This window comes from Oryza glaberrima, chromosome 8 (assembly GCF_000147395.1).
Source record: "Oryza glaberrima chromosome 8, OglaRS2, whole genome shotgun sequence".
Taxonomy (NCBI): domain Eukaryota; kingdom Viridiplantae; phylum Streptophyta; class Magnoliopsida; order Poales; family Poaceae; genus Oryza; species Oryza glaberrima.
Genome location: NC_068333.1, coordinates 23,894,928 through 23,919,081, shown reverse-complemented (window position 1 = coordinate 23,919,081; position 24,154 = coordinate 23,894,928). Strand labels below are relative to the sequence as shown.

General features: G+C 41.6%; 3 protein-coding genes, 1 non-coding gene and 1 pseudogene across 5 annotated transcripts; 3 read left to right on the top strand and 2 right to left on the bottom strand.

Moving 5' to 3' along the window:
• The first annotated feature begins 1,449 nt into the window (after positions 1-1,449).
• Positions 1,450-4,152, top strand: LOC127782794 (pentatricopeptide repeat-containing protein At2g29760, chloroplastic-like; annotated as a pseudogene).
• An 812-nt stretch (positions 4,153-4,964) lies between these two features.
• On the top strand, positions 4,965-6,916 carry LOC127782795 (DNA polymerase zeta processivity subunit). Its single transcript, XM_052310065.1, has 5 exons — positions 4,965-5,097; positions 5,210-5,290; positions 5,391-5,503; positions 6,034-6,223; positions 6,339-6,916. Exons 1-5 carry the CDS (start codon positions 5,070-5,072, stop codon positions 6,548-6,550), a joined length of 624 nt encoding a protein of 207 aa, XP_052166025.1. The 5' UTR covers positions 4,965-5,069; the 3' UTR covers positions 6,551-6,916.
• A 1,276-nt stretch (positions 6,917-8,192) lies between these two features.
• On the top strand, positions 8,193-14,144 carry LOC127782590 (retinoblastoma-related protein 1). 2 transcript variants are annotated; one of them, XM_052309861.1, is made up of 18 exons: positions 8,193-8,508; positions 9,258-9,362; positions 9,477-9,604; positions 9,693-9,789; positions 9,904-9,950; positions 10,175-10,367; positions 10,471-10,537; positions 10,647-10,829; positions 10,937-11,130; positions 11,213-12,089; positions 12,185-12,320; positions 12,405-12,477; positions 12,619-12,795; positions 12,930-13,049; positions 13,138-13,273; positions 13,358-13,470; positions 13,600-13,715; positions 13,811-14,144. In XM_052309861.1, exons 1-18 carry the CDS (start codon positions 8,392-8,394, stop codon positions 13,962-13,964), a joined length of 3,033 nt encoding a protein of 1,010 aa, XP_052165821.1. In that variant the 5' UTR covers positions 8,193-8,391; the 3' UTR covers positions 13,965-14,144. The 2 variants fall into 2 exon arrangements, with proteins under 2 accessions (XP_052165821.1, XP_052165820.1); XM_052309860.1 differs by having other exon boundaries at positions 13,355-13,470.
• A 1,683-nt stretch (positions 14,145-15,827) lies between these two features.
• On the bottom strand, positions 15,828-19,146 carry LOC127781127 (uncharacterized). The gene is made up of 5 exons (XM_052308033.1): positions 19,108-19,146; positions 17,006-17,833; positions 16,715-16,873; positions 16,295-16,559; positions 15,828-16,218 (listed from the first exon to the last, which is right to left on the bottom strand). Exons 2-5 carry the CDS (start codon positions 17,819-17,821, stop codon positions 16,184-16,186), a joined length of 1,275 nt encoding a protein of 424 aa, XP_052163993.1. The 5' UTR covers positions 17,822-17,833; positions 19,108-19,146; the 3' UTR covers positions 15,828-16,183.
• Positions 19,147-24,051: 4,905 nt separating this feature from the next.
• TRNAL-AAG (transfer RNA leucine (anticodon AAG)) lies at positions 24,052-24,132 on the bottom strand. The gene has a single exon. It is a non-coding gene; the product is annotated as a tRNA-Leu (tRNA).
• Positions 24,133-24,154: the final 22 nt, after the last annotated feature.

Below are 24,154 nucleotides of genomic sequence, written 5' to 3'. Positions count from 1 at the left end.
TGGTGCAACTTGGACAAGGATGTAAAAGAATATGAACATCTCTCTGATTTGAAGAGATGACTCACCTGATTTGGAGAATCCATTAGCATCCTTTGTGGCCTTTATAAACCCAGGCATTTGCATGGCTTCTTATCAGACAAGAACCATGAAGTGATATTCAAGGACTTCATCTTCTTCTCCCTCAAAGGTCTCCAAGAGGAGGACTTTGAGGCAGAGGAAGAGGATGCTCCTTTGCATCAAGATTTTCTCAGCAACTGATTTTCCAAAAGATGAACAAAAAGAATGCCGTGTGCACTCAGATTTGTTCATTAGACTACTAGCTATTGTTGATTTGTTATCTCATCACCATCCTTCTGCCATGTGGTTTGGAAGAACTCTGGACTTGTTGCAACTTGCAAAGGTTGTCTTCAACCAGTTTGACAGTCCTAAAAACAATGTATTTTGCAGAGGTATTCTTCAACCAGTCTGACAAAAACTGCATTCGAAGTTTTGTTCTGTAAAAGAAAATTTTGAAGGCAGATTATTTACATTGTTGAGGCGACTTGCTCCAGAAATTCGATTTCCAGCGTAGCTTGCAGTTTTGCCTTTGGATAGATATATGTCACTATGCTGCTGTTAAATTGTTCTTGTTTTGTCTTATTTATCCCTTTCAATTGCTACTTCTTGTATGCTCTTGGCTCTTGCTCATTGCCACTAAAAATATGCCATTTTAGATAAATAACACTACTATTCAAGATATCGGCTACGTACCACTAGAATTTAGGGAAACTGAACCATGCCACTCCGTCGCGTTTTCCGTCAGACTCCTAGACGTGGAACCAACATGTCAGTTCCATCTTTCTCCATCCTCCCTCTTCTTTCTTCTCCACGTATAGTTGAGGCTACGGAGACTTTTGAGGAAAACGCGATGGAGTGGCATGGTTCCAATTTACTCAAATTCTAGTGACACGTAGCCGATATCGTGAATAGTAGTGGTATTTATCTAAAATAGCATATTTGTAGTGGCATAGATCCAAGGTCTAGGTTACCACATGAAATTTTGGAACGTGTCATGTAACTCCGGGTGTTATGGTCCTAAAGTTTCACGAAAACCACACCATTATCCATTTTGACTTTTGACATACTCTTGTATCAAAATTTGACAAAGTGGACGTAGCATTTATACAATGGATAAAAAACTTAAAAAATTGAGATGTGATTGTAGAACTAACAAATGTGAAATTATCGATAATGTGATTTCGTGAAACTTTACAACCATAAATACCTATCTAGGCATAATAGGTGGGGTTTTATGAAATTTACTCCCTCTCTCTTTTTGAGAAAAGGAAGAGAGCCGGATGGGGAGGCCTCGTGGACGGGCTGTAACTCGTGCCGGGCCGTAAGGAGGGTATATGCCAGCCTAGCCTAGCCCATGTAAGCGCACGTGTTCAGGCAGCCCATGATGAGGTGAACCTGAGCCGGCCCAGCCACCAGATCGTCTCTTCTTCCTTCCACAAAAGCAAGAGGTTCCCCGGAGAGCGCGCCGCCGGCGACAAGGACGACGAGCCGCCTCCCCGCATCGCGACCCCGCCCTATCCTCCTCCTCCTCCTCTGTGCGGCCTGCCCCCCTCGCGCGCACGGCCGGGCCGGCGAGGGGTTGACGTGACGCGGCCGGTCGACCTCCTCCTCCGTCTGCAAGGTATTCATTATTGTTTTCTCTTCTCTCGTAGCCACCTCCCTCCTCCGCGCGCGCTTGATGACTGATGAGGCGGCGTGACATAGATTGGAAATCCGTCCGAACTTGGACTGGTTCCCTTAATCTCGTTCCCTCCAGCGCACACATCTAGTTTCTGTTGGATTTCATTGGTTCGTGGTGGTGGTGTTAGACTGTTAGTACAAATAGCATGTGTGTTGTTTCCAAACTAAATATTTTTTAGGCTTCTGCTGAATCCTCATGCCGCACGTTAGGTTCACCTTGATAGTTTTTTTTTTATTTTTTACTTTCTTCAAATATGATGGAAGACCAAGGATTCAAGGATGCAAACAGCCATTGAGTAAATAAAAGCATGCAAATGGACAGAATACCCGCTGACTCCCTTGAGCTAGCTGGCATATGCATATTGGGGGTCTTTGTATTGCTAGAATGTTACTTCACCAATACAAATTACAATTACAATATTTGTTTATCAAAGATCATTGCGTTTTTCCAAGCTGCATAATTTCTTCTTCATTCTTGTACATAAGTGACAAGCCCATACACAAGAAATTATCTCTTATGGCAGGTTCCTTTTCCATGTAGGTTTTGATGTCGGACAACAGTTTACGATATCCCAATAATATCTTAGCTGCAGTATAACACCACTGCCCCCATTCTGTTGCCCTCAAATCAGCTCCGTTTAGAGTGTTTAAATGTGCTTATCTTCTCGGATTCTCAATGGGAAGACACGATATTTCTCCACTCTCAGAAGCTCGCACACTGAAAACAAATGTATCCTCTCTGTCCCAGTCTCATCTCTCACACCATCATCTCCCCATTCTTCTCTCCCGTGCAACCGTCTCGGGTCTTCTCCTTAAGCTACCGCTGGTCCACTCTGTCCTCCGTTCCCTCTCTTTGGGGCCTACCCCATCGCTCTCTATCTCCTTCCTCTCCCTACTTCGCTGCTTTGCCAACATGACACTTGATAACTACTCCCTCAACATTGCCATCTCTGCTGCCGCTCGCCTCCCATCAGTTGTTGTTGGCTCCCAGTTTCATGCCCTTTCTTTGAAACTCAGCCTAGCTTCAGATACATTCGTCCTTAATGCTCTTATCAACATGTACTCATCTTGTAATTATCCAGCTTCTGCAAGGTTAGTTCTTGATTCTGCTCCACAAGGGGCCTCTGACGTAGTTTCTTGGAATACAATCATAGCTGGATACATACGAGGTGGGATGCCTAATAAGGCGTTGCAATCTTTTCACCAAATGGCCAAAGAACAAGTTAGGCTGGACGAGGTCACTCTGTTAAATGTGCTGGTTGCTTGTGCAAGGACAGGCGCAATGAAGGTTGGGAGGCTTTGTCATGCTCTAGTTGTGCTGAATGGGTTTGAGATAAATTGTTATATTGGATCCTCTTTGGTTAGTATGTATGCAAAGTGTGGTATGGTTGAGGAAGCTCGCAGGGTTTTTAATAGAATGCCTGAAAGGAATGTAGTTTGCTGGACCTCAATGATTGCTGGATGTACACAATCTGGTAGGTTTAAAGAGGCTGTTGATCTGTTTAGGGACATGCAAATTGCTGGTGTGAAGGCTGATGACGCTACAATTGCTACTGTTGTATCATCATGTGGCCAGATGGGAGCACTTGACTTGGGACGGTATCTCCATGCTTATTGTGATGGTCATGGTTTAGGGAAAGAGCTTTCTGTGAAAAATTCGTTGATTGATATGTACTCGAAGTGTGGGGATGTAAACAAGGCCTATCAGATATTTCGTGGATTGACAAAGCGGGATGTGTTTACTTGGACAGTAATGATAATGGGCTTTGCTATGAATGGTCTCTGTGTTGAGGCACTAGATTTGTTTGCACAGATGGAAGGAGAAGATAAGGTTATGCCGAATGAGGTCATTTTTTTGGGTGTGCTAACTGCTTGCAGCCATGGAGGTTTGGTGGAACAGGGGTACCATCACTTCCATCGCATGTCCAAGGTCTACAACCTTGTGCCAAGAATTGAACACTATGGATGCATGGTCGACCTTTTGGGACGTGCGAAGCTGTTGGCAGAGGCAGAGCAATTCATTAAAGATATGCCTGTCACTCCTGATGTGGTAGTATGGCGATCATTGTTGTTTGCCTGTAGAGCTTCTGGACAGGTGAGGCTTGCAGAATATGCAGCAGAAAGAATTGAACAGTTGGAACCAAAAAGGTGTGGAGGGCATGTTTTACTCTCTAATGTATATGCTACCACATCAAGATGGGTTGATGTGAATAATGTGCGGACAGGGATGGACAATAGTAGGACGAGTAAGAAGCCTGGTTGCTCTTTCATTGAAGTCGATGGATGCATACATGAGTTCTTTGCGGGAGATGAGTCTCATTTTGAGACAGAAGCTATAAACAACACTCTTTTTGGGATTAATGAGCTACTAGTGGCGGAGTCCTTCCTAACGTAAAAGCTTAGGAGTTCCATGTCAACCAAATATATCCATTTCAAATGTACAATGCTGTGGTTTTTTTTATCAGCCTATGGAATGATGAAATTGAAAATCTGTCTTCACTTTTGCATTTCCCTCCAAGTTGAGAATTTTTCCTTTCCCAGGTTCTTTACAGTGTTGCAACTAGCACTGAGGGGAATATACTTAATGTGGTTCTGTTGGCCACAATTTCTGAAATATTTCTTTTTCATACTGTAGCCCCAGGATATTGCATTTGCATTTACTCCCTTTTTGTGTATAGTTTACTACCACCTACAATTACTAAAGGTGTTTCAATGAGAAGTGAAAACTAGTTAGCGGAACAGTTATTTATAGTAGGCAACTCTGTAGCTGTTCCTCAATCATGTATTCTTACTAACCATTAAACAGAGAGTTAGGGATATCTGATTTTTACGGTGATTGGCGAGATGAATCTCTGCTCTGCGACTTGTGTTGTCCTTCCAGTTTTTTGAATCTTGCCTTTCAAAACCATTTCACGTATAGTCACTTGACTGATAAGATGATATGTTGGCCATAGTTTCGTTCTACTACTATCAGTGAGAAGTGTGACTGTCATTTTGTCATGTTTCATGTTTTGCAAAATATGGTAGGCCCTACATAATAGTCATTATTGTTGACTGGAAGTCTGATATGCTGCAAGGGCTAAATGAAACTAGCAAGCTCTCATTGCATACAAACACTCAATATAGCTATTGCCATTTGCTTGTTCCTTTTCATTTGCTCTTTATCTAACGGTCTTTTGATTTAGAATCGAACTCTTCTTTCTATGTTTTGAATCATCTGGTGCAGTTTCAAATATGCCCTCTGGCTGGTGGATTATGCCAATCATAGGGGCATAATCAACAGAAGTTTGTGACAAATCCCCAAATTCCAGAATTCGCCTGAACTGAACCATATGGACAGGAAAAATCAAACTCCACAAGGTAAAACATACAGATGCTTATAAATAGTTAGACCAGTGGTTCCTGAAGTTAGGTTGATTTTTTTAAGGAATGCCTTTTGTCCTCTCTGCTAAAAGCTGGGTTGACTTAATAGGTCAAATAGCACAAGTGATTGTGGATTTTCTAGAGGTAGCTGTCAGTTGTGTTGTCTTCCTCAAAGGCTTCTATCCTTCTCGTAAGAATTACTCCTATTTTTTACTTATTTCAGATTGTTTGTCAATATTTGCTATCTGTAAAGGCTCAGTTCGATTAAACATTTATCTGACTATCTGTAGGTGCATTTGAGAGGAGAAGGTATATGAACGTAGTGGTCCAGAAAGCAGTGCACCCCCAACTTGCCGGTTATATCCACTCTGCTACTTCTGGCCTCCTCCCTTTCATTCAGAAGGTTCCTCCTCTAAATAATTGACTAATTGTTCCTCGTTGTTGCATTGCCTGAACTAGCTTATTTCTAGGTTGTGGTCATGCGGGTACAACATGGGAAGATAGATAACTAGGCATTCCCTAGATATTGAATTCATTTTGGTTAATGCAAACGCAATTATGCAGTATAATAGGTATCCTGTCTGACAGACTTGAGATTTTCCTTGTGCACATTGTGGTGGTGTTTGATTATACCTTTTTATATTGCATTGGCTGATTGGTTATCACAACTCATTGCAATTTATGAGAATAATAGGGAAACTTGCTAATATATGGATCTCATAGTTCTACCTTAACTCATTATGCATATGCTTTGTTCTAGTATCTGTCATGTGCGAAGGGAAGTATGGCAACAATTTTGCGTACTTATTTCAGACCTGAGTTACAGTATCGAACACTCTTGGCGTTCATATGAAGAGCATTTTGGAAATAATTTGTGCTGATTCTTTTTTTTCCCGACTAGTGAATAACCATAATTTTCTCACAATAATCCAGGGATTGGTTGAGAGGGTTGTAGTCATCTTCTACGACAAAGCGCATGTGCCAGTTGAGAAGTTTGTGTTCAAGCTTACAGTTAACCAATCTTATTGCTCCAAGGTAGAGGAGGCCAACCTGGAATTCGCTCTGCGAGCTTTCTTGATCAAACTGACTGTTGCTGAACCCCTTACTAGACCCCTTCCATCAGGTACTCAATCTACATTACCCTTTTCTTTCCATACTATGTCCATATTTTGCTAGAAAGGGGAACCATGCTACTAGAAGATCTCTCAAGAGATGCTTGCATTCTGAATTGGTGATAGATGGCAGCTGGGAGATCACTGCATACTTCCAATCCCTCCCTCCAGATGGTGAGAAGGAAGCTCAGCTGTGGATCCCTACAGACACCAAGCAGTGGATGCAGCCTCCGCAGATAACCCCAATCAAGTCCATGAGCTGTGATCCTGTGAAGATGCAGCTTTACCTGGAACAACCTAGCCCCAGAGAACCCAGGGATCCACCAACTGAACCCTGAATCCGTGTTCGTCCTGTATATTAATTTGCTCGTGACCTGAACAAACGCTGAAACATTTTGGTGGTAGTTTGATACAGTCATCAGAGGGTATATTTAACTAACATATGCTCCAAATTACAAACTAAGCTAAAAGTTACTGGTTCAGAACTCTTGTGGTCATTTGGATTCCATTTCTGAAACAATTACTCCTACCCGACATACTTGTACTCGTAAGGACAGCATGGTTGAATTTCACCCAGTGGATTATTATCAGTAGTGAGATGTAATAATAGTACAGTACTGATGATAACGTGTGTCTGAGAATGTTCTGCTGCTGCTGGTATTTGGCATCAGTGACCGGACTAGGACTAGCTTCCATTCTCCTGAAGTATCCAATGGATAAAGAAGAGACTGGAGTACGACTGGACCAATGAAAGCAAAGGCAGCCGAATCCAGAAGAGAAGAATCCGATGGCGTGAGTCGTGTCGTCGTGTACGCGACGTGACGCGACGCTGCCACTGCACGCCGTATTGGATTCTCTCCTTGGTTGGGTGCACCGGCGGCGATCGTCGCCGGCGGCCCGCTGCCCTGCCCACGTCTTGCCGTCTCCTTCTTCATGTTCCTTCTATGGCACACGACACCTTGAGCTCAAAATTGAACTAACCAACGTCATATATTTATGCAAGGAGGTACGAGTAGTATTAGAAAAAGTTCAAACAGCCATCGGATAGAAGTTTGCCTAGCACCTCGAGCTTAGAACCGGACATCCAATTCCTTAAACTTTACAATAAACAGTATTATAAAGTTTTAGGGGGTTGGATGCCTATTTTAAAGTTTAGTGTTGACTTTCATATACTCCCTCCGTTTCATAGTGTAAGTCATTCTAGCATTTTTCACATTCATATTGATGTTAATGAATCTAGACATATATATCTATTTAGATTTATTAACAATATAAATGTGAAAAATGTTAGAATGATTTACATTGTGAAACGGGGGAGGTAGAGTTTAGGAATGTATGTCAACTTTTTCCTTTTATATTTGAAGCAGATAGATTTTTGGACATAAGTTTAATATAGAAATAAGATTTTTATATTTTATAATGGAAGGAAAATCTTATAAAATATAATGAAAGTTACGAGTCAATTTAGATAAAATTTTCATTTAAATTTGTATGAAATTTCTATTTTCGTAGACAGAAAATCTTCTATACTTTGATTATGCATCATTTGTTAAGTGAAATTTATTCAATATAAATTGAAAATGTGTTAAAACCGATGTACTGTACTACATTTTACCAGTGCAAATTGTTTTTTAATCATATCATCATCTTTTTTTACTTGGACGCATCTGCACTATGCACTGCATCCGTCAAAGGCGCACGTGGCTACGGATCCCGACAAGCCACGCCGCCCTCCTGCAAAGCGGGACCCATCCTCTGACTCCCCCTTGGGCCCCGCCGCTTTGCCACCCAAATCTCCCGCCATTTCCCACCCCTCTCCCGCCAAAACTAACCAATCCCCGCCCGCCCATCGCCACGTGTCGCCCTCATGGCCCCACCGCTCAGTGACACGGGGATTCTCGTTTTGCCGCGCAAGCCACCCGCGAGAGAGATAAAAAACGGCAGCGCGCGCGCCGCGCGGAATTAGGAATTTTTTTTTGGCGCGCATTCCAACCAAACGCCGCTCGCTTCGCTCCAATCTCCATCTCCTCTCTCTCTCTCTCCATCTCCATCTCCACCGCGCAGGCGAGCGCAACCCTAGCGGCAGCGCGCGTAGGGCTCGTCGTCTCCTCCCACCGCCGCTCGCCGGAGAGACTCTGGTTTTTTGGAGGAGTTTGGTTGGTGGTTTTCTTGACGGGGCATGGAGGGTGCCGCGCCGCCAGCGAGCTCCGGGTCGGAGGTGACGGGTGCGGGCTCGGGGAAGGTGGACTCTGGCGGCGGCGCCGCCATGGAGGAGCGGTTCGCCGATCTGTGCAAGGTACGGCCCCTCATCTGGTGCGGCCTTCGTGTGGTTGTCTTTTCTGGACAGTGTCTGCTGCTCTTTTTTTTTACCCTGGTGATTAGAATTTAGATGAATGTTTCTGAGTGAAGAATGATGGGTGGTACACCTTTTTTCCAGTAGATTTGTTGTTTAATTTGGAGTTTTCTCCAAATTTATGTTGGATTGGGTTCTCGCTTAGTTGTTATCGCCTTTATTTTGGAGGAAAATCTATGAACTTTTTGAGATTTGTTGTCTGTTTTTGGGATTCTATTCTCGTGCCATTGATTTGGATTGTTGCAACAAATTTTTGGATGCGCTAACCTTTCCTGTTCTTGTTTGGTGTTTTTTGCGAGTAGATTTTGGAAATTTTGTTTTACTGTACTCTCCCTTTTGCTCCAATCCCTTTAAAATCCTTGATGGAAAGGCGCCTGTTGATAGTATCTTCGCGATGATTACTTCCGAGTCCAGTATTTGAATGATCTTCTGGTGATAAATTTTGTATAGGTGGCTAATTTACCAAATTTCATAAAAAGAATGATCTTTTTAATGGCGTGTTTTCTTTTTTCTGCTCTAATAATTTGGGTTTTACTGTCTAACTTTACCTTTGATTTAATATGAATGGTGTTTTGGTGCCTGTAAGAAACAATATGGATGCATTCAGTGTTCAATTTCATCTCTGCTGTCTGGCTTGTGATGTTTTTCTGAATATTTTGCTCAATTTCTGAATTCTGATTGCTGGTTAGCAGAGCAAGCTTGGGCTGGACGAGAGCATAACGAGGCAGGCAATGCAGCTGTTCAAGGAGAGCAAGAGCATCCTCCTATCCAGCATGTCATCCTTGGGCAGTGGATCGGTAAATTGCAAATTCCTCATCTGTAGTTTATAAACTTCATGCTTCCATTCTGCCACAGGGGTTACAACTAAATAACTAATGTATGTGTTTCTGCAAACCATGGTGTTAATGTAGCCTGAGGAGATCGAGAGGTTCTGGTCTGCTTTTGTTCTTTACTGTGTGTCAAGGCTTGGCAAAGCAGGCAAAGGGAAGGAAGATGGTGGCATCTCACTGTGCCAGATATTGAGGGCATTTAGTCTGAAGTAAGGATATGCAAGTTTTGGTTTGCTGAGGATCAGTCATGTTCTCCAATGCGCTAATTTGATTATTGACTCTATTGTTTCTTTGCAGCATCGTCGATTTCTTCAAGGAGATGCCACAGTTCTGCATAAAGGTTGGGTCTGTTCTGGCTGGTCTATATGGTTCAGATTGGGAGAAGAGGCTTGAGGTACCCGTCCAGATTTTGTAGTATGCTCCCCTGTTTGAAATCTGAATTCAGAACTGAACACATGTTTGTGTTTGCCCTGTTACCGACTAACGCATTTCTTTCCCTTATGATCAGTTGAAGGAACTGCAAGCGAATGTCGTCCATTTAAGCCTGCTAAGCAGGTAAATCTGTATTTTTATGTCGCATCTGTCTTTTGCCTGTATTATTGTTTCACCTGTGGCTACTTGTAACCTAATTTGTCCTCATAACAATTATGTTTGATGTACCTTTGTTCATTTCTTTTTGTGCTTGTCTCTGTTCTGGATTTGCTTTTTCATTAGTTTCCTTTCTGTGACCATTATGACTCATGTGTTGGATAAATTAAAACAATGCTTGTTTTGTTCAGGTACTACAAGCGTGCCTACCAGGAGCTGTTCCTATTAAATGATGCCAAGCCACCAGAAAATTCTGCAGAACCAAATGCACAAGCCTCTGACTATTATCGCTTTGGATGGTTACTTTTCTTGGTGTTAAGAATCCAAACATTCAGCCGATTTAAGGATCTTGTTACATCCACAAATGGACTAGTTTCTGTGTTGGTAAGGATTTCTACCATGATCTTTTTTCATGCAACAAGGTAATCGATGCATTATGTTAATAAAAATGTAACCAATGAATGCTGTTTATTCCATACGCATGCAGGCCGTACTTATTGTTCACATTCCTGTGCGGCTAAGGAATTTCAATATCAAAGAGTCTTCTAGTTTTGGTAATGACAATCAACTCTTATTTTTTACAAATGTGTTTGCTCTCTGTACTCACATGTTATGGCAGTTATGATTCGAAACTAACGGATAGTGTTTCTTGATCTGAATCAGCCAAGAAGTCAGACAAGGGAGTAAATCTTATTGCTTCCCTATGTGAAAAATACCATACATCAGAAGATGAGTTGAGTAAAGCAATCGAGAAGACAAATACTCTCATAGTGGATATTCTGAAGAAGAAACCATGTCCAGCTGCTTCAGAATGTCAGCAGGATAGGTTGTCTTTTATTGATCCAGGTATGAATGTGATCTGCAAACACAATTATTTCCATAGTCGAGGTTTGTGTTTCAGGAACTTGTTGCCATCCATCTCAACTTCCTTGCTTCTTTGTTGTTTGATGCAGAGGGCTTGACATATTTTAAGAATTTGCTCGAGGAAGGCTCATTGAAATTAAGTTTGCTAATGCTGGAAAAGGAATATGAGAATGCAATTAACACCAAGGGAGAATTAGATGAGCGCATGTTCGCAAACGATGAGGACAGCTTGCTTGGCAGTGGAAGTCTGTCAGGAGGTGCCATCAATTTACCAGGCACAAAGGTAATTAGTGTTAAGCCTACACATGTTCATTCAACTTAAAACCCCAAATCTTATGTTTTAACTTTACCTGTGGGTATTGCAGAGAAAGTACGATGTTATGGCCTCACCTGCAAAATCAATAACAAGTCCAAGTCCGATGTCTCCTCCACGGTTTTGTGCATCCCCTACTGGAAATGGCTACTGCAGCTCAAAAATGGCTCCTATCACCCCAGTGAGCACAGCCATGACAACAGCCAAGTGGCTTCGGAGCACAATCTCTCCCCTTCCTTCAAAACCTTCCGGGGAGTTACTGCGCTTCTTCTCAGCTTGTGATAAGGATGTGACAGATGACATTACACGCAGAGCCGGTATTATACTTGGAGCCATATTCACAAGCAGTTCTTTCGGCGAACGTATATGTACCAGCGTGCGAAGCACAAACAGGATTGATGCTATCTGGACAGAGCAAAGAAAAATGGAAGCACTTAAGCTATATTACAGGGTTCTGGAATCAATGTGCAGAGCAGAGACTCAGATCTTGAGTGGGAACAATCTTACATCGCTTCTGTCTAATGAGCGATTCCATCGGTGTATGATTTCTTGTTCTGCTGAGTTAGTGCTGGCCACTCACAAGACAGTCACAATGATGTTCCCAGCTGTGTTAGAGAAAACTGGCATAACAGCTTTTGACTTGAGCAAAGTCATAGAGAGTTTTGTTAGGCATGAGGATACACTTCCACGAGAGCTGAAACGTCATTTGAATTCACTTGAGGAACGGCTCCTGGAAAGCATGGCATGGGAGAAAGGCTCATCAATGTACAATTCTCTGATTGTTGCCAGGCCAACACTATCTGCAGAAATAAACAGGCTAGGTTTATTGGCTGAACCAATGCCATCACTTGATGCCATTGCGGCGCACCATAACATTTCACTCGAGGGGCTGCCACCTCTTCCCTTTCAAAAGCAAGAACATTCACCAGGTAGCCCACTGGCATGCTACCTCATGTTTCATTGCCTTTGACTTTAAAATATATGAAAGAATGGTTGAACTTACAAATTTTGGTATTTCTTGTAGACAAGGATGAAGTTAGATCTCCCAAAAGAGCATGCACTGAAAGGAGGAATGTGCTGGTGGACAACAATTCATTTAGATCACCAGTCAAGGATACCCTCAAATCAAAGTTGCCTCCTCTCCAATCAGCATTTTTAAGGTTTACATCCCTTCCTGATTCCTCTTTAAAGTCATCAGCTGGTTGCTCAATTGTCTTTTTTTTTTTGCATGTTCTTGATTTCAGTCCAACAAGACCTAATCCTGCAGCAGGGGGAGAATTATGCGCAGAGACAGGAATAGGTGTATTTTTGAGCAAGGTGAGTGTCTGACCATACTTTTTGTTCAAAAATAAGTGTCTGACCATAATTTATGTTCAAAAATAAGTGTCTGACCTTAAAGTGCCTTAATATGCACTAAAATTCTTACTGATCGCACTGCAATGTTTTTGTCCTGCGCAGATAGCAAAGCTTGCAGCTATTAGAATCAGAGGTCTTTGTGAAAGACTGCAACTTTCTCAGCAAGTCTTGGAGCGAGTGTACTCCCTTGTGCAACAAATCATTAGCCAACAAACTGCTCTATTTTTCAATCGGCACATCGATCAGATTATACTATGCAGCATATATGGAGTTGCTAAGGTCTGTCTAGAAATTACTCCCCTTGCAACAAAGAAAGATTTTCGCTTGTTATGATTGCTAGTATATCTATCAATTGCTGTTTTTCCAGATATCTCAGTTAGCACTCAGTTTTGTTTATTGGTCCATGTGTGCAGATATCTCAATTGGCACTGACATTCAAGGAAATTATTTTCGGCTACAGAAAACAATCTCAGTGCAAGCCACAAGTTTTCCGTAGTGTTTATGTTCATTGGGCATCACGAAGCCGCAATGGGGTAACTGCACTTTCTTTTCAATGTTTCAAGAATTTTTTATGTTTAAATCGCAATTATTCTGAAAGTGTGTTTACTCTAATGGCATCAGAAAACAGGGGAGGACCATGTTGACATTATCACTTTCTACAACGAAGTATTTATTCCTACTGTGAAACCTTTGCTGGTTGAGCTAGGGTCTGGTACTAGTCCAAACAAGAAGAATGAGGAAAAATGTGCTGCTGATGGTATGCTAATGTACTTGAAACAAGTTTGATCATTGTACTGCTAGAATTTAAAGGCTTTTCTGAAAGTGCTTGCCATATTAGCAGGTCCATATCCAGAATCTCCTCGGCTATCTCGGTTTCCAAACCTTCCTGACATGTCTCCCAAGAAAGTTTCTGCTGCTCATAACGTATATGTTTCACCCTTACGCACATCAAAGGTACGCCTCAAGAAATAAACTGATCTCTCTTGTGAAGTTTAATGTTGCATTTATACTGACCACCTGAATTTTAACTGTAATGGTAGTCCTTGATCAATGCTGTGACATTGCTATAACTGAATGTTTCAGATGGATACTTTGCTTTCCCCAAGCTCCAAGAGCTATTACGCCTGTGTAGGGGAGAGTACTCATGCATTTCAGAGCCCCTCCAAGGACCTTAAGGTTATAAACAACCGCCTAAACAGGTAAAACTTGAAAGAAGCTGGAAAAGAAGTCATTTTATCCTTATTTCACTAGTGAGAGGAAAACTTGATGTCCAAACTATTCTCAATTTGTGCAGTGGGAAGAAAGTCAGTGGAAGACTGAACTTTGATGTTGTCAGTGATCTGGTTGTTGCCAGAAGTCTCAGCGATCAAAATAGCGCATCAGCAGCAGCAACAACAGCAGATATCGCCACAAAAACACCAGTGAAATTGGAGCAGCCAGACTGCTAGTTGTTTCAGTTATACTACATCACCTGCCCAATACAACCTACTGACGGAAATGCTAATCTGTTAGGTTTCAGCTGATCTAATAGTTAGATGTTCAGAAGCTCCATTTTCTCTGTTTATGTTTCCTGACATGGGGAAATTTCCTCAGTGAGCAGCTCTTGTCTTCTGTCACATATAAAAGAGCTGCCCTGAGATCTCCCTAATTAACCTGCCTCACTTTACTTATTTAGCCTTTTCTCTTTGAAGAGTTGATACTACAGTCATGTAATGTAGTAGTAAGTTTAACAGCTTTTGTAAATGAAATTTGGTTCTTGTCATGCCGGCTTAGTTGTGAATTTTTCTTGCTGGTTTCTTTCGGTTCTGTCATTGTGTGTTACTTTTATTGTTACCTGTCAGCATCTTTACAGTATTCAATCTGCATATTACAGCAGGACGTTTTTTTTTTTTCATGGGATGAGCTTTTACAGGTCGTTCCAAATCAGATTGTACGACTATTAAGCTGTGGTTGTTTGCTAAGTCAAAACCAAGAAAATTATGCAGCATTATTAATTCGTCCTTGTATTTTTCATTGCCTTGTCTTGCAAGAACGCTGATACTGTGCCAGCGCTACATACATTGACAAAATTTGCTACAGGATATTTAAAAAACGTGTAATTAGCTGATACCCGCAACATTATTTTATTATTTTGGAGGAAAAAGGAGAGAGAAATAGCTATGTAAATACGGTTATACCCTTTAATTTTTTTTCTTTTTCTTTATTCTTTTCTTTCTCATTCTCTCTCCTCTATGTTCTTTCTTCTTGCTTCTCTCTGGATCCCCTTTCTCACTACGCGAGTGCAGGAAGCCCCTAGCGAGGTTGCCGGCGAAGAACGATGATGCCGGAGTGAGATGAGCGCCGGGCCGCCGCCGCTGCACTTGAGCACCCACTCCGACACAACCGCGGTCCTACTCATGTCCTAGCGCTCCGCCATGAGCACGACAGCGTCGCTCATCGCCGAGCCAAGCACACAGATGAGCGCCGGCGGCCGGCAGCGCGTGGCGGCGAAGCCGAGGCCACGACGACTTGACTGCACGTAAACCCCCCCCCCCCCCCCCCCCCCGACAGCGAACGTGGCTGGCACCACCGCCGCGGCCGCGGATTGCTACTCCGCCACCTGGCCTGTCTAGGAAGAAGGAGAGGGAGAGGGGACTTCCATGTGGGGCCCACGTTGGAGTTATTTGAGCTAAGGGCAAACTTGGCTTTAATCATTGTTTCTATCTCCTTTTCCTTCAAAAATAATAAAATAATGCTGCGGGTGTCCAGCAGCCAATTACTAATTTTTTGATGCCATACAGCAAATACACGTTTTTACAGTGTCCTCTAGCTAATTACACGTTTTTTGGATGTACTATAGCAAATTTTGCCATATATATTTCCATCAACTTGTTTGGACTTGATGTTGATGGCATCAGGAATAGTTCGTTAGCAGATAATTGACACAATTAAATTAAATAATCGTCTTAGATCAACGCACAAATCATCCTAGTTGTCCCTTTCCTGCATTGTTCTGGTCAAATCTGTCACTGTCTGGATGACACAAGGCATACAAGAATGAGAAGAAATCTAGGACAACAACTGGTTGCAACACGTACGATGATGTCTATCTGAAAGTTTCTTTTATTATTAATTTATTATTTTTTTAAGGAGACGTACTATGAAAGCTACAGAATCATTTCAAATCAAAAAAAGGGCTACAGAATCATACTACAAAATGATAGAGTTTGGTGGCTAATGCACTTTTTTTTTACGCAAGCTAATGCACATTTCAATAGTGTGTATGTGGATTTTGATGTTAAATTTCATTGGTCTGCAAGAGCTCAAGTATATAGATCATGTTACATGCATACATAAGCCAGTATATAACTATTCATTCCATTACCTAAAAACTATATACATAAATACTGTATACACCAGTATATAACAGTACAACAGTACAAGAGATTGTACATCTGGTTCCCAGTACTATTATGTGGAGAAAGATGTCTGCCAATGCCATTGTATATGACCCAGTTTGATATATTAGTGCCGTAGTGCCACAGATCATCAGAAACTACTGATGGTTCATCAAAATGACAGTTCATCAAACAACTACTCCTATGGTCTGCCATAGTTCAACAAAAAAATCCAGGCAACTTATTTGCTTACATCTATGCATCATCTTCTTTAGGTCCAACTTGAACATTCAGAGATTGCTCGTCAGCCATGTCGGTAAGCACCCTACAAATGCGCAAAATCAGCATCAAGATTGCAAGAAATGGGGCATGAACCATGTTGATGATTTTGTTCAACTTACATGGAACCGGGAAGCTGAAGCACAGAGCAGGCTTGGGAGCTGGCTGTTCTTGCTCTGCAACAAGGATGTAGAGCAGGCCCATGACGCCGGTGTGCTGGCGGTCACTGCTGTAGTTGGAGACGACGGTCAGCACCTCGCCATCACTGACCTTGACAGATCCCGGCTTCGGGTAGCATGTTGACATGCCGACGATGTAGTTATCTTCATTGCCAGCCTCTTGCCCATTGCCATAGCTCGGAATCGATGCACAAAGCAGACGTCCATCCTGCAGTAAGTAGAAAATGCTGTCAGTTTGTCGTTCAGAGATGAGAATCAAAGAGATTTCAGATAAAAATCTGTCCGGATTGCGACGAGTTCCATATAGGATACGTCAAGTGATGCATAAGCAGATTGGTTAAGACATTTGTGTTTATCCATTACCTGACCGTGTAAAGAGGCACCAATTCCACCTGAATGCTGGTGCGCGACACCAAACACGATATCGCCTCCACGGGGTATTACTTCTTTGGTTACTTTAACATCAATGCACTCATTCTTGGCCCGGTTTTCTGGACTGCATTCCTCAACTTGGTACTCAACCTGAACAAACAACATTTAAAATCATAAACAATCTAATCTACCGAATGTTTGACAATGCAAATTTCAAGCAATGAGAGAAGCTCTCAATATGTGAAACAGTACCGATTCCATATTAAACTTTTATTTGCATACCTTGCAGGCAGTTCCGGATTTTTCATCAGGCGGAGAAGTGTCAGTAACATCAAATATGTAAATCTTGACTGGCACAACCGCATCACTCCAGTCAAGCCACGTCACAGTGTACCGCAAGAACAGCTTCCGTAGCTCACCGTTGAAACCTTCCTTAACCTTGCACTGCGTCTCATCATAGCAGCAATATAAACCACCAATGTAGTCCTTTGGGAGTTTGCGCCCATACTCATCGATCGTCATGTTGTAAAGATCACACTTGCACTCGGTGCATCCTAGCTTGTCGATCGCACCCCTAGTGTCAATGGCATGCACATTGATCAACCATTTCTCCTCATATCCTTCAGGGGGGTTCTCTGGATTACCAATCTCTATGCCGTAAGGATCAGGTACCCATGTGGCGGTGTGGCGAGTCTCAGAACCAAGGCCGTAGTACTGGCCTAATGTTTTCTTGCACACACCGGAGTTCCTTGCAATGATCCCCTTGGGTAGCTTTTGTGCGTCGGCGCTATCACTGTTCTTTAAAGCATAGTATGGTTCCACAACCCAGTGATGCAGGTAAGTCTCATGGAGCGGAACAGGGACGCCATTCTCGTCTACGACTTCAGCGTTAAAGCTCTTGAGAGCAAGGTGGCCTCTAGGGAAGGGGACATCATAGTAGAACTTGTTTGAAACTGATCCAGGGTGCAGGAAGAATGCCGGAGACAGAAACGTCTTGGATTTCAGTAGATGGCCTCTTACATTGAGAGCTTCCAATGGAAGGGGAGCAATAACAGATAAGAGTGCAATGAGCAGTACAAGAATGGTCACCCTTCTCATCGTGCCCACAAGCTACAAAATTTGGTAAAAATCAAATTAATTAGGAACTAAATGACAACTAAACGAACTCTTCGGTATAATAGGGATTGATTCATGCAGAAATTAGCAAGTGGGAATAAGAGAAACTATTGAAATATCTGGCAACTTTGGATCACAAACATCATGTGCTGATGTTACTTGATAGGACCACTTTATACAACTATTGTACTATATCTATGTGGTTCTCTGTCAAGATCAGGGTTCGAGATACTGGTTTGTCTAGAATTACCAGCACCCAGTGAAATCCAGATACCAGACCAAAAAAATATATAAATATTTTGACCTGTACATCCAGTTACCAACCAAAGAAGTTCTAAATTTGAATTTTGGTCTGAATTCATAACATTCTGTCTCTACTTCTCTACGACGTTGTAGAGGCCCATAACCCATTAAAGACTTCATTATCCAAATCTAAATAAATTCCTGGAGAAAAAGAAATACTTCACGATCCTACCGTACTAGCTATAAACATAACAGATGCTAAATGCTACTAATAAAGGATACTGAATATATCTGGGAGCAAATTAGGAATTAAAGATGGCTTGCTGCAACCAACAACTGTAGTAGTAATTACTAGCCATGGCTGTATGAAAATTATTCGACCTCCCTATAGCTGGTGTGAAAGAACTTACCAAATGTACTTCTAATAGTATTAAAACCAAGAACTTTCAGTGTAACCCGGGACCCACAAGGGCACAACTACTGCAATTTTTTAAGGCAAAAATATTCAGATGCTTTGATAATTCAGACAGAATTTTAGCATTGGTGCCGTGATGATTCCATTTCATATTCCCCCAGGTCATTTTCGCAGACCACTTGTCAATTTAACTACTTCTACTCTCGAACTTCAGGAGTATATAATATCATTCACACACACACACAAAAAAAAAAAGAAATGATAAATTACTACTACCTCCAAGAAAAGATCCTACTACACCATCACACCATGGCCAACTCGTCCTGATCAACGAGGAACAGGGAAAAGGACACCTTCACAAGATGCAGAACCAAAAGCTACACTCCTAAGTAGGAAACTAGTATAGATGAATACCACTAGTAGCTATATGAACTGGGATAATCCAAAGACTCAAAATCTTTTAATTCCCCTTGCCAAAAAAAAAAAAAAATCCTATCAGCACCTCATGAGAGACCGCAGAACAACAACAACAACAAATCATATGAACCAAACATCACACAATATAAGAGATAGAGAGATGGGAAAGGAGATGGAGAGTGGGGAGCCATACCGGAGCGGAAGAAGAAGAAGAAGAAGCAGATGAGCCGCCCGAAAGAGGGAGGAAGAAGAGTCTCTCAAGTTTATAGGGGGCAGTGGGGTGGGGGGTGCGGTGGGGCCCACCGTGCCCGCCACGTGGCGCCGATTACGCCAGTGCTTGCGTGTTGGGCTGGGGGCTCTCTTGCTACTCACCCTGAGTTTGCTACTACTCGCTTTGGCTGATTAAATTTAAAAATCTGGAAAATAAAATAAAATCAAATTTAATTAATTTAAAAAGTAAAAAAAGGGAGCAAAGTATGAGAAAACGGAGGAAGTAGTGATCCGTAGGGTGTGGCTAGTTAGCAAAGTACTCCCTCCATCCCATAATATAAGGGATTTTGAGTTTTTACTTGCACTGTTTGACCACTCGTCTTATTTAAAAAAAATTAGAATTATTATTCGTTTTTTTACTTACTTTATTATCCAAAGTACTTTAAACACAATTTTTCGTTTTTTATATTTACACAAATTTTTTGAATAAGACAAATGGTCAAAGAATGCCCCAAAGAAAAAAAAAACTCAAAATCCTGTATTACGCGACGGAGGGAGTATCATGTGGAGAGATTTACGCGGATATGCTACGCGTGTGCACGATTGTCCATTGCCTTCTAGAAGGATTTTATTGCTGCTAGATATATGTCTTGGTTTTTGTCCATTGCTCCCATTGTTTTGTTTATCCGAAAAAATCACGGCCATACATATTGGCAAACGAGATACATATCGTTTTCCTATATAATGTAAAAAATACATTACCTATTATCTCTCTCCATTTATTATTTAGTCGTTTTTATTTTTTTCTAGTCAAACTATTATAATTTGATCAAGTTTATAAAAAAATAGCTGCATCTACAACATTAAATTAGTTTTATTAAAACTAACATTTAATATATTTTTATAATATGTTTATTTTATGTTGAAAATGCTACTATATTTTTTATAAATTTGATCAGACTTAGAAAAAGTTAACTTAAAAAATTTAAAATGACTTAGGAGTAATAAACCGTAAGGTTGCAATTTTGTTAGGAGCCTAATACTTCCATGTTAGCTACCATATTAGAAAACATATGGCATATTTAGTTGTTGCAACTTCCAACCTTCCTAAATTTTGATAGAAACACACTTTAACAATCACAACTTTATTAAGTTTTAGCAGTTAAGCTTCCTCTCTTAAAACTTAACCAAGATTTGGTAAATGCATCAAACCAATCAAAGCTAATGATGTCAAAATTTGGTAATGATAAAACATGTTAAAATTTGGTATTACTAAAATTTGATATGATTAATTTGACCAACATGGTGAACAAGCCCATATTATATGGCTTTATAGGCACTGACAGTATTGCAAATGTTCGTAGTGCGTAACAACATCCACTGGTAGAGAAACCATCTTTGGTCGGTCGATCCAAATCCCCAATAGTCTCGGTTTCATTAAAAACTGAGACTACAAATGATTTTTAGTCCCGGTTAATAAGAGAAAAATCTTTAGTCCCGGTTGTTGTTACCAACCAGGACTAAAAATCATCTTTAGTCCCGGTTGATTCCATGTCAGGGCCCTAGGATCTTTAATCCCGGTTAGTAACACCAACCGGGACTTAAAATAGGTTATTAGTCCCGGTTGGTGTTACTAACTGGGAATAAAAATCAAAACACACTATATAATCCCTAGTACCGATCCTCTTTTCCCGTCCACACAACAAACTCCTCCCTCTATCTCTTTTTTCCTCACTAACTTCTTATCTCTTTCCTTATCTCTAACTCCCCTCCTCTACTTCCTTTTTCCCTTCACCCCATAGCACCCTAGTCTCCTTCCTTTTTTCCCGAAGAAGCGTGCAGGCGGCCGGCGCGGCGGCACGGGGGGCCACGCGGCGCCGGCCGGCTGGCGCGGAGGGGAGGAGGGAAGGCGGCAGTGGCCGCTGGCCGATTTTTTTTAGATGTGAATCTGTGATTTATTTGTGTGTGAGATGTGAATCTGTGATGAATTTTTTAGAACCTGTGATGTAATTTTTTTTAAGAGTTTGTGATGTATTTGGAGATAATCTATTTTTTTAAAGAGTTTGTGATGTATTTGGAGATGATCTATTTGAGGATTTGGAGATGTTCTATGATATGTCATGATTTGGATTTGGGAGGGGATCTGGGAGGGGATGGTGTGAAATCAATATTAAAAACAGAAAAAGAAGAAAAAAATATCTTTAGTTGTGGTTGGTGTTACCAACCGGGACTAAAGATCAATCTTTAGTCCCGGTTATTTGAACCGGGACTAAAGATCGCGATCTTTAGTCCCGGATTCGTAGTCCCGGTTAGAAAACCGGGACTATAAGGGGGTTACGAACCGGGACTAAAAAACACTTCTCCACCAGTGATCCTGCAGAACATCATGTATAACCTCAATTGTTTTTCACCATAATATATCTTCTTCACCAAAAAAGGGCAAAAAGGGTATACTCTCACTTGGCCAAATAAAACGCAACGACAACGATCTTATAGTAGCACCAAAATTCGTCTTGGCAACCATATTGTCCAAAGGTTCGAGCAGTGAAATGACACGACGATGGCATATACTTGATCCGTTTCACAATATAAGTTATTTTAGTATTTTTTATATTCATATTGATGTTAATAAATCTAGATATCTAGATAGATATGTTTAGTTTCATTAACATCAATATAAATGTGGAAAATGCGTTGTGAAACGGAGGGAGTATATATTAGTAGCATCTAATCTGTGTACTGCTTTAGATATACTACTACTGACACACATCAACTTATCCTGAGATACAATATCCACTTTAAAGTCTGTTTTTTCATCTTGTAATTGATATTCACAGCCTAAGCTATAATGGGTCGTCAGTCCAGGTCATGATCCAATCCTATAATCCTCTTCATATTGTTACGATCGTTACAGTTATTGTCCCACACATCAATACATATAGTAGTGTTATTATTGTAAAGGAAATGACCCCTCCTTCATCTTTATCGTGTCCGTACGTTTTATTTTCGGCAAAATTTGCTACAGTACATTCAAAAACACGTGTAATTAGTTAGGGGATACTGTAAGATCACGTATTTGCTGTAGGGCATCGTAAAAATCTGGTAATTAGCTCCTGGACACCCACGGTATTATTTTATTATTTTTGGAGGAATAGGAGAGAGAAACAGCTGTGTAAGTACGCTTATACCCTTCGGATTTTTTTTCTTTTTCTTTATTCTTCCTTATTCTTCTCTCTCTCATTCTCTCTCTCTGCTATTTCTTCAAGTAAGCCCGAGGAAGAGCGAGAGCCCAAGTGGAGGCTACCGGTGCATCACCCGCCGCAGGCGTCGGGGTCGGCGAAGGTGGTGGTGGGGGTGAGATGATGATGAGCGCGGAGGAGAAGTTCGTGGCGGGGGAGGTGGTGGCGGCACTGCGGATGGTGGAGATGGGGATGGAGGCAGCAGCGAGGGTGGTGCCGGTCACTGTCATGGCCAGGATTGTGGCGGCTCTGCGGGAGCCGGCGATGGCAAGGCTTGAGGCAAAGGTGTTGCTGGATGTGGGGTCCACGTTGGATTCATTTGAGCCAAGGACAAACTTATCTTTAATGATTATTTCTCTCTCATATTCCTTTGAAAATAATGAAATAATATCGCGGGTGTCCAACAGCTAATTACTAGTTTTTTCAATGACGTATAATAAATACGTGTTTTTACAGTGTCCCCCGCTAATTACATTTTTTTATGTCCTTTAGTAAATTTTGCATTTATTTATTTCTTGCCGCCACGTAATGATCGACGGGAAGTGCCGTCGCCGCAATCCGCATAGCTAGCTGGTCATGCTTTCCATGCTTCACGTGTGAGATAGATGCACTGTGTATTATTCGAACACAAGGATTTTTACATAATTAATTTTTTGGTAATTAGTTTACTTTTCATTAAATTCTTCAAAAAAATCCTTCATTTAAAAGGAGATATGATTAGCCTAGCTAGTTTGAAAAACAGGAGCTTTTTTCGCTCCCACAATATTTAAACTCTTTATTATAGTGGAATTCGAAGAACAGAAAGAACAAAACTGAAAGTAGACCCTCACATGCAGCAGCAGAAATTGTAATGCAAAGAGCACATCGGGCCAAAAATGGGCATTTGCAAATTTGCCACTGGTTTTTTCAATATTGTAAGGATGCCACTCGAATGACAGTTCTAGTGGCATTTTTGTAATTTTCTAGTGGCAGTTTTACAATATCAATTCAAAATAGTGGTAAATTTGCAATTGTCCCTTTCAAAAACTTATTATGAAACCGTGCTAAAAACTTATTTCAAAAATAAACCGTGCCATCGGTTTTGATGCAGAAATATTGGACTTCAGCACTAAACCTGATGACGTTGAAGTCGTGATTCATTTTTTAAATAAGTTTTTGAAAATGGTTATATTGTTAAATTTTCGGCACAACGGGAGAGGAGGAAGGTCAGCCAGCCAGCCAGCCTATTGGGCCCAATTGACGGGTAATCCAATATGGGCCGTGTTGGCATCGAGCCCACTAAGCTGGCTTCAGAGCATAGGCCCATGAAACAAATCGGCCCACGTAGCGCTCCTCACGTTGCTGGGGGTTCTCTTCTTCTTCGGTTGCCCTGCGCGGAGGCGCCGGTGGCCATGGGGATCCTCGTCGCCGGCCGGCCGGCCGCCTCCGCCGCCGCCGCCGCCATTGACGCGGCTCTCCTACCCCTCCCCCGCCGTAGGGGACTGGAAAGAGAATAGGGAAGTCGAAGCATAAATAATAGGGTCTGCAAAATCCACTGTCCAATCCAATAAATTTACACGATGCCACGGAACAACAATGAAATTTACTGCTCATCCAAATTTGCATGTCCTGCACCAATCCGAGAAATTTGTGAGCAGATAGAAAAGATGTTTTGTTGGCAACAGGGGAAATAAAAAGAAAAATAATAATGTTGAGAGTGGGATTTGAACCCACGCCCTTTCGGACCAGAACCTTAATCTGGCGCCTTAGACCAACTCGGCCATCTCAACAGTTGATGATACAACTGATGGA